This window comes from Rhinoderma darwinii, chromosome 5, assembly GCF_050947455.1.
Source record: "Rhinoderma darwinii isolate aRhiDar2 chromosome 5, aRhiDar2.hap1, whole genome shotgun sequence".
NCBI classification, from domain to species: domain Eukaryota; kingdom Metazoa; phylum Chordata; class Amphibia; order Anura; family Rhinodermatidae; genus Rhinoderma; species Rhinoderma darwinii.
Window position 1 is genome coordinate 35211981 of NC_134691.1, and position 12305 is coordinate 35224285.

A 12305-nucleotide genomic window follows, 5' to 3' on the forward strand; every position below is an offset into this window, starting at 1 on the left:
ACTCTCATTGCTAGAAGAGCCTGGCGCCATGACCAAAACACTGCATGCATTTTTCTCCTATTCTCCGAACAGTAGCTAAGAAGGCGCACTTCAGCTTCTTACTGTCTTTTATCAGTAAGGGACTGAGCTAATGATTTTCATACGTCACAAATACTGCTGGATGTAGGGAGTGGTGTGATCTATGATGCGCTATCGGAGAGCATGTGACGCATATACTGTTCTTGCACGGGGTCCAATATGATGTCTATGTGATCCCCTGCCCCCACAAGAAGGTGACAAAGTTGTAAAGAAGCCATTGAGTCAGTGTTTACTCTTCCTACAGCACATTCAGGTCTTGGTCTTATCTATTAAAGTGGGGGTACAAATCAGCGGTCCCTCATCTGTATGCCCATTATCATTGGTCTGTTTAATCCTATGCCAAGGCAATAAATAATAACCTACAGTAGCCAAATCTGGCACAAAAATAGCCCCCGTCCTGAGACATTATAAAAATACAGATAAAGTGGGTGCAGACCTGAGGGCACACGAGCCCCACTGTTGAAGGAAATTCCATCATAGGTAAGGTTGGCAGGATCCGACACTGAAAATACTCTGTATCCAATACCCAGTATTAAAGATTGAGCTTGCCATTTCCAGACTACAGTGTCTCCGGTAGATATCACCAGGCTTGATGGATTCCAGGCATAACCAAAACCATATGCTAAATAAACAAAATACAACAGTAATAAATGCAACATGTATAATGTAATGTATAATAACATCATATCAATCAATCAATCAATGTATCATTTGTGTAGGAAGTACAACAAGCCGTTTTTTTAAAAAAAAGGCTACCTTATTGGTTGCTATGGGCATCTGCTCTACTTTTATGCACTTGTATTAAAAAAATCTCTGAATCTGTGTGAACAAAGGACATATGGATTTTACACAGAAAATTGCACGCCAGTTGCATAAATGAATTTTGCGCAAGTAGTAGCAGCTTCGCCCTAGAGTCAAGGTAAAACTGTGAGATTACAGCGGCTGTGCTGGAACATCGGTGTCTCCTTATAAGAGAAAAAGTTGCATGTGCCCATTGCAAAAAATCCTACTATCCTACTAATGATTGCAGGGTCACTTGCATCTTTTTTTCCATAGGGTAAAATTAAGGTTGTGTCCTGGTAATCTCCTAATGTTACCGTGACTTGAGGGGACGGCGCGTATCCCTAGAATAAGGCTGGTTAGTAATGTGCAAATGTTAAAAGGAGTCTGTCACCTGAAATGTACCTATGAAACTAGCAACAGAGTAGTATAGTGTGGGCTCATCTCAATCTAACATTTTTTCCTTTTTCACCTGAGTCCCTCCTTTACAGAGAAAATCACTTTATTCAATATACGTAAATTATCTTTTTGGAGCAACGGGGGTATCACCGTTGCTCCAAACTGCTCAGGCTTCTATCTCCAGTCCATCGCTCGCTTCTTTCTTTCTCTGATTGACAGGGGCGATGCAGTGTAAAAGCCAAGCTCACGCCTGACCCCGTATTCTTATGAATGCTTCATAATCGGCGCATGCGCGGTACATCCTTGACTTTCACCGGTCTAATTGGCTGTACTGTGCATGTGCCGATTACGTCAGACTACTCCGTCACTTCCGGGTGTAGTGTGATGTAATCGGCACATGCGCAGTACAGCCGATTAGATCGGTGAAACGTCAAGGATGAACTGCGCATCAGAAGAATATGGGGTCAGGCGTCAACTCGCCTTTTACACTGCCTGGCCCCCTGTCAATCAAAGAAAGAAAGAAGGGAGGGAGGGATGGATGGACTGGAGATAGAAGCCGGAGCGGTCTGGAGCAACGGTGACGCCCTCGTTGTTCCAAAAAGTTAATTTGCATGTAGTGAATAAAGTGATTTTCTCTGCAAAGGAGGGATTCATATGAAAAATAAACTTTAGATTGAGGTGAGCCTACACTATATTACTCTGTTGCTAGTTTGATAGGTACATTTATGGTGACAGACTCCATTTAATGACACTGCAGCCATAGATAATATTTATCTATTCCTCGAAACATAATGTCCATGTATAAACATTGGATCATACTTTGTATTTATGGTAGATGTTTTGTATGGGACTAAGAAGACATTGTACTCACATGCATGTTTTCCTTCATTTGTAACTGTATATTCTGTACCAGGTGCTTGAATCACACAGATCAACTCATTGGCTAAACTGACGGAGACATTGCATGGGAGGGAGCCTAGAACATAACACATATATAAACAAATGTATCACATCTATAAAATATGTAACAATCATTTATCAGCAACATCATATCGGAAGCAATGCTGCTAAACTGGGCAGATTGGAAGTTTGCAAGTCTGGAAAAGCTGGGTGAGAGCTCCGGTGGGAGCTGTAATGGGGCACATTGTGTGTCACATAACGTTCCTAGGAACAGATAAGATTAGGAACGGAATTTCTAACAGTACAAGACAACTCTTCAAATGATCCTGTACCTATTTGTACTTGGTTTTCATTTGGGACAAGACTGAACCCAGATCCTGCCAGTATGACCCGAGAACCTCCATACACGGATCCGTATTGTGGGAAGATGCTGTTTACTTCCAGAACATATTCAATAGAGGCTTCATTGTCCATGCTGCAGCAAAACCCAAGACAAGCTGTTAGATGTCCACTGACCTCTCAATATATATTTATATGAATTTGTACAACACTTTATATGCTCCATTCACACTTGTATATTGAATGAGGATATGCTGCAATACCGGATACAGCCAATGGACAAGAGTGGCGCTGTTTCTGCTGCTTTGGAAGCGTTGGAATAGGATAACAACTAACCTACCAGCATTTATGATGAAAGCAGCGAACCCAAATTTAATCCATGTAAAATGTATTAACTCCATGTAGATTTTGCCTTGCTCGGCAGTCAGATCCAAAGGTCAGTGTTGAAGGGCATCAGTGCTAACCACTACGCTCCATGTTAGATTCTTACAGATTTAGTTTTAGAACTATTATACATTTTGAACAGGTATTTATGAGACTCTTGGGGCTGATCGCATTTTGTTGATGCGGTCTTAGGTCTGACAATGTTTTTCCATGAAGAAGGCTGGTGAGGTGGTTGTATGTAACCTTAATCCTATTACTAGAAGCACAGAGATCTGCATGGATTGCATTTATAGTAATGAGAGGAAGGCGGCGCATTGCTCTTCTCTACCTATGGCCTAATGCACATGGTAGAGCCATGTGCCCGCAGGCTATATGGCAGCACACATACTAAGGAGCTGGAGATACACGGTGTGCCGCCATATGGTGCTCCGTAAAGGAGAATATCTTTAAAATACAACAGCCAATGGAGCATGCCACTAATCTCCGATAGAAACCAGAAGTAAAGTATGAACCTATAGTAGTCTATGGGTGTCGTATTATGGCTCTTTGAAATTGTATGGACCTCAGAGTCTTAATACATATGTGTACAATCGCATGCAGCGACTGTCTTTTTTCTGTTACAGTAAATGACTGATACGCTATTCTGAATAAGATTTCAAGTCATGCTGCTGTTTTTAAAGGTGTTGTCCCAACTAGCTGTCACATATGTTCATAACGGGCTATTTCTGTCCAGTTCATAACAAGTTAATCTTGATACCGTTTTCTAATATAAAGGAAAGACATAGACTACTGTCTTGCAAAATTGACATCAAATAACAAAAATACTATATAGTACCTGGATATTGCAAATCCCCAGTTCCCAACTTGAACCAGGATCTTGTACTTTCCGGGAGGAAGTGCGGGCAGAAGACAAGTTATATTGGTTGGAGTCCAGTCCAGAAGCTGACACGGTTCATTCTCAATAAAAACAGCATTGTCTACTGACCGATTTTCGAAGTTAAAGCCTGAAATGGTGAGAGTTGTATTACCCAAAACACCACTGGTGCTCGGGTTGATTTGATTTATGGTTGGTGCTAACAAAGAGGTAAAATTGAAGGCATCTTGTAAGGTCCCATTGAGTCCATTAGTGATAACAATGACATCAGAAAAGCCTTCTAACCCCTGAAAAAAAGAACAGTATCCATGTAAAGCCGGTTTCAGATGTTCGTAATATGGTTGTATATTAACATTCGTATTATGCCTACCACCCCCATGGTTGTACTGAACAGTACTTAGATTACCATAGGGTTCTATGATGACTGATAGGGTTTGCCCTTATAGATGTCAAAGAGGGAAACCCCACTAAGAGCCAGAGCGGAGAGCTGCTAACAAGCAGTGGCTCTTATTCTTGCAGACTCGGGCTGTCCACGGACAGCCATTCATCTGAAAAGCCACCATGTAAAACTACATTTCAGAAAATGATCAGGCGACTATAGAAGTGAAAAGAAGTTAATGCAACCTTTGCAGGGAACAAACTGATATTTGGAAAATGCGATTCGACAAGTGACGTTCAAACTTTTGCATAATACTGTTTGTAATTAGAAAACAACTTAAAGGGCACCCCCTCAATCAAGAATAAAAAAAAAAATCACCTGTAAATAGTAAATAAAAGCAAAAATAATATTGATTCCCTAACAGCTATACTTACTGCGGACGTGCGGCATTTAATCACACTCAGATTGGCAAAGACCACAGCACATCCACTGCCAACCAGTTCTACTATTGAGTCCATACTAAATCCAGAGCCAAGAATTGTTACTAATGTGCCTCCTAGAAAGAAAGGATAGTCTCAGTGAATGCAGTATGATACCTCGGTCGGATACCATATTAGGTCCTGTTCACATCAGAGTCGGGCTTCCGATCATCAGTTCTGTTCGACCTTTCCGTCAGAGAGACCGGTGAACGGAAAGCCAAACGGAAACCACAGCTTCCGTTTGCATTACCATTGATTTCAATGGTAATGCTTCTGTTGCAGTTGGTTTCCGTTCCGTAAAGTTTCTGCTTTTTTCGTGAAAAAAATATCGTAGTCGATGAACGGTAGCCCAACGCTGATGTGAACAGGCACTTACAGATATAATTTCCCCTAGAAGAAATGCTTTTAGGGGAGAATACCTTCACAATGCGGCCTCCTACATACACCTATATGTACCTGTACTTTCCATATAATGGTACAGCATTGCCCTATTGAGTGCTATGGGCGCTGTAGTACGGTTCTGTACTACTTGGAGGTCATATGGGGCTGTAATACGCCCATATGCATGAGCAATAATTAACATTACATTTCAGTCATGAAAGGATTTTAAGGTCAGACTTTGTAAATTTTCATTGAGTTCAATGGTAAAAATTATATCAGTAAAGACAAAAGGGCATTATTGTCCATAATAAACTTAAAGAAGTTGGCTTGGTTTAGATAAAACATGTCTGTTTTTGTCTAAAAACAGCGCCCCACCTGTCTGTGAGTTGTGTCTGGTATTGTAGCTTAGCTCCATTCAAGTGAATGGTGCTGAGCTGCAATACCACACATAACCTCAGGTGTGGCGCTGTTTCTGGAAGAAAGCAACCATGTTATTCTAATCCTGGAAAACTCCTCTAAGGTGTTGACCAAGATTAAAGGGGTTGTTCGGTTCCTTAAAAATGTATGGCCTATCCTCAGGCCATCAATAGCTGATGGGCCAGGGTTTAACTCCCGGGACCCCCACCGATCAGCTGGTTTGAAGAGGATGCAGCGCTCATACGAGGTTTAAGGGCAGGAAAGTGTACTTCTAATTTAATTCTATTTAATTTCAATTTGTCCAAAATTCTTTAAGGGATCAGAACTTTCAGAGTTTTCTGATACAGAGCTCCAAATCCCCTGCTTCCCTTCACACAGCCAAAGGGTTACATGCTAAATTTCTGTTTGCCTGCAGCCGCCACTAGGGGGAGCGCACTGCATAGGGAAGTATACAGCTTGCATTGAACTTATTAATAAAACATTAGGTAGTTAGCTCCCCCTAGTGGCGGCAGAAATAATTTTATTATTTAACTTAGCTTCCAATGAACAGCTTAAAGGGGGGTTTCCACAAATTCGAACCCCCCTCTCAAGTGTGCCACTGTATCCTAATAGGGTATATAAAAAGGGGTTACATGAAGTGCTTAAATACCTGTAAGGCTTCCTGATGATGGTGTGATTGAAGAAACAGTGATCTGGTGAGTAAACGTCAAGTTTCCCCCGTACGATACTGCAAATCCAAGTTCTGCAATGTACACGCTGATCGGGAATGTACCAGCGCTTGATTTGTGAACCAGGCATTGGATCTCATTACCTATAAGTAAAATAAGAAATAAGTGCAAAGATTTGTCAGGCTCAAGACCTAATGAATATGATGTGTAATAATCTACATACAGGTGTCATTAAAAGGCTTACTAAAGGGACAACTCCTGTCCATATTCCCTGTCAGGCTATACAGCTGTAATAGAGGGCGATCCCCCACTCAGGACCCCTCTCTATTAGTGAGTGTGAAGAGTTAATAAATAAGAACAGCTCCTGCTCTGGCCCGGCAATGTATTACTCGGTCGCCCATTTATTTGAATGGTGGGCATGTAATAATACATTTCCCCTGTAGTAGCCACTGTAGGGGAAATGTATGGCTGGCTAGAGTTTTTCTTGGCGATAACTGTTAATGACCGAGGTTTTTCGATGCTGAACCCACAGCAATCAGCTAATTATGGAAACGGCTTCCCAAACAACCCCTTTAATATATTTAATTTACTCATTCACTTTTATTTTGTTTAGTTTAACTTACCAGTGAGGGCAAGAATGGTGCAAGTAAGGTTTCCAATGTTCACATAAGTTGTGTCAATGGCGGTACTGTTAGAAAATCCAGTTCCATTTATTATCAATAATTGATCTTCTCCACTGACACCTGAAAAAAATGTGTTATTAAGATAATTCTCTTTGCAGTTGTCATGAACTGCTCTTAAAGGGGAACTCCACTTTTAAACAACAAATTACAGCAGGCCACAGATATAATGTACATTGATTATTTTTGCAAATACTTTGCCCTAGTTGTCTTGTACTGATTTCGAGTTGCATAATGTTTTACATTATCCAAGAGCAATGCATTGTGGGAGCCCTTGTGAAAAGTGCAAAATTAGAGCAAAACTGTTTAGTTGGTCATACAGATTATATCAATCTCATCCAAACCCGCTGATATTAGCAGAACAAACAATGATGTAATGTATATGGGAACAGCCCCAAAGACAATTGTACATTTTTATCCAATTTTTTTTAGATTATTATTCCAAAAATTGGGAACAATCTTTGTGACTTTGCATAGCTTTACCTGTATTAATAGAATAGATAATTGGTGTTTGTTTTTCATCCCAGGTGTAGTCACAGTTTCCAGAACACTTTGAAGGAATTCCATTAATGTAGACTTCAACCTATAATGTAACAAGTTCGGACTTATTTGTATAAGAAATGAATACTTAGAATGGCAATAAACTGCCCCCCCCCCAACCCCGAAGAAAAAATGTAAATACAACTTGAGTGGTCTTAGTTCTATTTAGCCATATGTGTTTATGGGAAACTTGGGTCATAGCCATGAGGTTGTCATTACAACTCCTACATGGTTTATCACCAGTACCAGATTTATAGGTCTGGCTCTAGGCCCCCTTAACACATAACAAACCTAAACTTCGGAGTCTGACACACCAAAATATTTGAAACAAAATATCTTTATTAAATACATATTAAAATATATTACATGAATTAAAAACAGAGATGAATTTCCACAGTGCAGAAAAGACAACCAGATCACACGTATATATCATATAAAATCCGAAAATATGGGTAATGGGCGACACTGTTAAGCTACAAAAATGCAAAGGTACATCAGTGGTGTATTACATTTATATGATGTGCATATTCTATTACATAGCCAGCATGAAAGAACAAAAATTTTTATTTTAACAGCAGAAAAGAGAGGTGCTATTCAACAGCAGAATAGCTCAGTATAACTCTCTACACAACAGGTAGAATCAGAATAGATGTGAATTACAGCGTGTATACCAATGTCAGGGCCTGGCTGACCAAGTTAGATACAGTTTTCAGAGATGAACCCATGGCAGGTGATTCTGACACTCTAGGAAATTCAGCTGCTATCAGGAATAATCTAAAAGCATTACTCCACAAACGTACAAAAACGTGGTGGAATAAGGCTTTTCTAGAAAAGTACTTACAAAGGGGCCTCATACCCAGAGGTCTCCGTATTCAGGTATTCCCCACTCTCAACAGTTTAGATGAAAGCTTTGTCAGTCGATGGGAGGATAATTGCAGATCCGCTTCACAGACGTTTATGGAGCTATTGATAGGCCTTGACAAACAGTCTCTTGAAGTACTGGATGTTGAAATAGATAAGGCACAGATTTTATTGAAAGCTAAAGTTAGTGAAGATGAATGGATTGCTATTTCTCAACAATGCAATATAGAAATGGATAAATGGGAGAAAGGCATACAGGATATCAAGAGCCGCAAATTTCAGCGGGATCTAAATGATAAACTGACGAATAGGATGTACAAATGGCAATACTCTAAAGTACATAATAGGATCACCAGTAGATCCCCTTCAGTATCCTCAGGTAGTTCAGTCTCAGAATCTGATGATAATGGGCAGAAAGGAAGAACACGTAGTGGTTTGGATTACAGGAGACATAATATACCCAACCAAAGGGGCAGACAGAGATTCCGTACGGATGAACGACGTACACAACCGTACAGTTTTGATCCCCCCGGTAGACAGAGAGAGGAAAGTAGGCGCTTTCCAACACCTGACAACCAACGTTTGAAGGTAATTAATTTATCGACTCACCAATTGTCTTCCGTTGATATTGGGGTATTATCAAAGGGGTTAACATTTGCACCCTCAAATCAATTTGATGCTTTTACAGCTATAAAAGATTTACATCTTTTCGCCAGAGGCCTGATATTTAAAAGGTGGTTTCACAGGAGGACCGATAATAACTTTACCACACCGGAGGAAGTAGAGGCTTTGCATTCCTTAGAACAACTTTTGAAAGAACAGGAATCCCCTGAGACAGGTATGATCCCCCAATCAATAAGGAAGCGATCGACAAAATTCCCTCCTTTCACCATATGTCCTGCAATTGATTTATTCGTTAAATTAGTTGCACAGGATATGGAGAAAATGTCTAGTAGTATCAAATATGATAATTTGACGAGTGATGAACGAACTAGCTTGAAGAAACTGAAGTCCCTTAACGATACGGTTTTCAAACCAGCTGACAAGGGGGGCAATATAGTGGTCTGGCCCAGGGATCTATACGAGAAGGAAGCATATCGTCAATTGAGAAACCCCATATATTACAAAAAATTAACTTTTAATCCCTTATCTGCTTTCAGTACATCACTCCATCACATACTGAGAGAGGCCCTTGATGCGGGTACTATCTCCACAGCATTGATGGACTGTCTGGTGGTTCAAGATCCCAAGGTGTCCAGTCTATATTTATTACCGAAAATACACAAAAATCTCAACCTGCCACCAGGGCGACCCATTATTTCCGGGAGAGAGAATGTTTGTGACAATGTGAGTAAATACATCGATGCGATTTTGAAGCCAATAGTTGAGACTTTACCTTCTTATCTCCGTGATTCGGCTGATCTCCTTAAAAAATTGGAAGGTGTTCAACTTGAACCTAACATGCTATTGGCAACATGTGACGTTGAGTCTTTATACACTAACATCCGTCACCAAGATGGCCTTCAGGCAGTGGCATATTTTCTAAGGATGACAGACATTGATCCAGCCAAATCACAGTTGGTTCTTATTTTATTAGAATTTGTACTCACACACAATTTTTTCACCTTCAACGGTTCATTTTATCTTCAGCTCCAGGGAACGGCGATGGGGTCAGCTTGTGCTCCCTCTTACGCCAACTTGTTCCTGGGGCTGTGGGAGAGGGATCTCTTTCTGTCGGACCGGTTGTCATCAATGAGCAAGGTGGTCCTGTGGACCAGATTCATTGATGACATTTTTATCATCTGGCAGGGCACCCAGGGGGAATTTGATTCCTTTATGGGTGAATTAAATGTAAACGAGGTCAACATACGATTGACTTGCAAAACCAGCTCAACATCTATTGACTTCTTGGATGTGTTGATCAAATGTGATAATACTGGGTGTATTCAAACAGATATACACAGAAAAGAAACGGCGGTCTACTCCTACTTGCATGCCTCCTCCTCGCATCCTCAACATATGATCCGATCTATCCCGATCGGACAATTTTTGAGAATACGTAGATTGTGTTCATCTGATGATGATTTTGAAAGACAAGCAACCATTCTTAAACAGCGTTTTTCTGATAGGGGCTACACCAGGAGATGTATCAACCGAGCGTACAACAGGGCATGCAGAGCCACACGGACCGAATTGCTTCATCCCACTACTAAAAAGGATAATGGTGACACCAAAATCAGGTATGTTACTACATATCATGAAAGATGGGGTGAGATGCAGAAGTGTGTATCTAAACATTGGTCAGTTTTACAAACTGATGGTGTTTTGGCTGATTTATTGCCTGCAAAACCAGCATTTGCATCAAGAAGGGCCAGAAACCTCCGAGACTCCTTGGTCAATAGCTACCATCAACCCCAGTTAACGAACCCATCTTTGGAGCATCTAAACCCAAATGGGGGTGCAAACCATGCGGTAGATGTATCGCATGCCCAAATATTGTTTGTAGTGAGGATTTTGTTGATTCGTCAGGGCAGTCTAAATATAAGATCACGTGGCCCATCAATTGTAATACAAAGGGAGTGATCTACTATGCATACTGTCCCTGCCCGAAAATTTATATTGGGCTTACAACCAGAGAATTAAAAATACGAACAAGAGAGCATGTCAATAGTATTGAGGCAGCTAGGGGAACACCTTTAGACAAAATTGACCTCCTAAAAACCCTACCCCGACATTTTGCTCAGCATCACAACTGTGCATCAAAAATGCTAAAAATTATGGGTATTGACCACGTACAACTTGACATGAGGGGAGGATCTTTGATGAAGAAATTGTTGAGAGTCGAATCTAGATGGATCTGGAAATTAAAAACACTACAACCCAATGGCTTGAATGAAAGCCTGGGCTTTGCAGCTTTTCTATAGTGTCAGGATCATCCATGGTGTTGTTTTTAATATGTTCTTGATTTATATATAAGTTCTAATAGATGTGCTTTGTGCTTCTGCTTTTAGTTACATGGATCGAATTTTCCCATAAAGTCTGAGAACCTGATATTATCTACAATCCTGCTGCTTCCCTATTAGGTTGAATGTGATCTTCCACCTCCTTATCCTTCCAACCAATCTCCCCAAATAGGTCTTTTGAAGAAGACAATTTGTTTTAATTTGTTGTGATTTATGTACTTATATACATTCAGATGTGGTTTTTATTAAAGGAATGTCTTTGGACGGATTTATTCAAACTAGTGTAGCGACAATATGTACATGTGTAGATGCACAGTTGTATTGACTGTATTGACTGTTTCTTACGTCAATTTGTTTTCATCATGTACATAAATTGTGAAAATAGAACAGATGGATATAGACAGTTATGTATTTTTTGATCTTGATGTATTTGTATTGATTGCGCCTTATTGTATGTGATCCACACAGGTTTATACACCTTTTGGTGTGGGTGTACATTACATATGGCTTTAACATATGGTAATTAATCTTTGTGAATATGTGGATATTTATGATTTAATTGTTTTTTTTATATACATTCAAATTGAGTAACATCTGTAAACATCTGTATTTTGTTATAATTCAACACCTTAATTTACTATGGATGCTATATATTTACATTTGTATATACATATATATATATATATATTTGTCGTTTTCTCTTTATTTATTTATTTATATACACTGTTGTTATCAATATCCATTTAAGCAATTTTTCACAGAATGTAATTAATTATATGTGTATATTCATTCACTTAATTTTATTCACTATAAAATTATATTAATTGGTTCTGTAATTATGTATGATTTTTTGTTGGTGTTTATGCATATATATAACATTTTTTCACCTTTTCTTCATTTTTGTCACTCTTTTATTATGTATATATTTATTATCAATATTTATGCTTGATGTTCTTCATCTCTTGTTGTATGTCTTTATCACAATTTATGTTTATATGTGATTTCACACACATATAATTTATCACCGCTATACACCGACAGGGAAAGGTTAGGGAAAGTGTTCAATTAACAAGTTTAACAATTTATTCAAACCCACACACATGTGTATATACATTTATTTAAATATCTACGTATGCACTTTAAGTGTTTTTGTATTCGCAATCTTTGTATCTTGTTATATATA

At 39.4% G+C, this 12305-nt stretch overlaps 1 protein-coding gene across 1 annotated transcript in view; it reads right to left on the reverse strand.

Moving 5' to 3' along the window:
* Nucleotides 1–12305, reverse strand: part of PKHD1L1 (PKHD1 like 1) — a 134504-nt gene that overhangs the window by 81788 nt on the left and 40411 nt on the right. The window contains exons 18-25 of the mRNA XM_075825819.1: nucleotides 7242–7341; nucleotides 6702–6821; nucleotides 6060–6221; nucleotides 4568–4689; nucleotides 3716–4041; nucleotides 2490–2632; nucleotides 2129–2233; nucleotides 515–700 (exon numbers count right to left, since the gene is read on the reverse strand). Of these exons, the coding sequence (XP_075681934.1) occupies nucleotides 515–700; nucleotides 2129–2233; nucleotides 2490–2632; nucleotides 3716–4041; nucleotides 4568–4689; nucleotides 6060–6221; nucleotides 6702–6821; nucleotides 7242–7341 (1264 nt within the window). The remainder of the gene's footprint in view (nucleotides 1–514; nucleotides 701–2128; nucleotides 2234–2489; nucleotides 2633–3715; nucleotides 4042–4567; nucleotides 4690–6059; nucleotides 6222–6701; nucleotides 6822–7241; nucleotides 7342–12305) is intronic.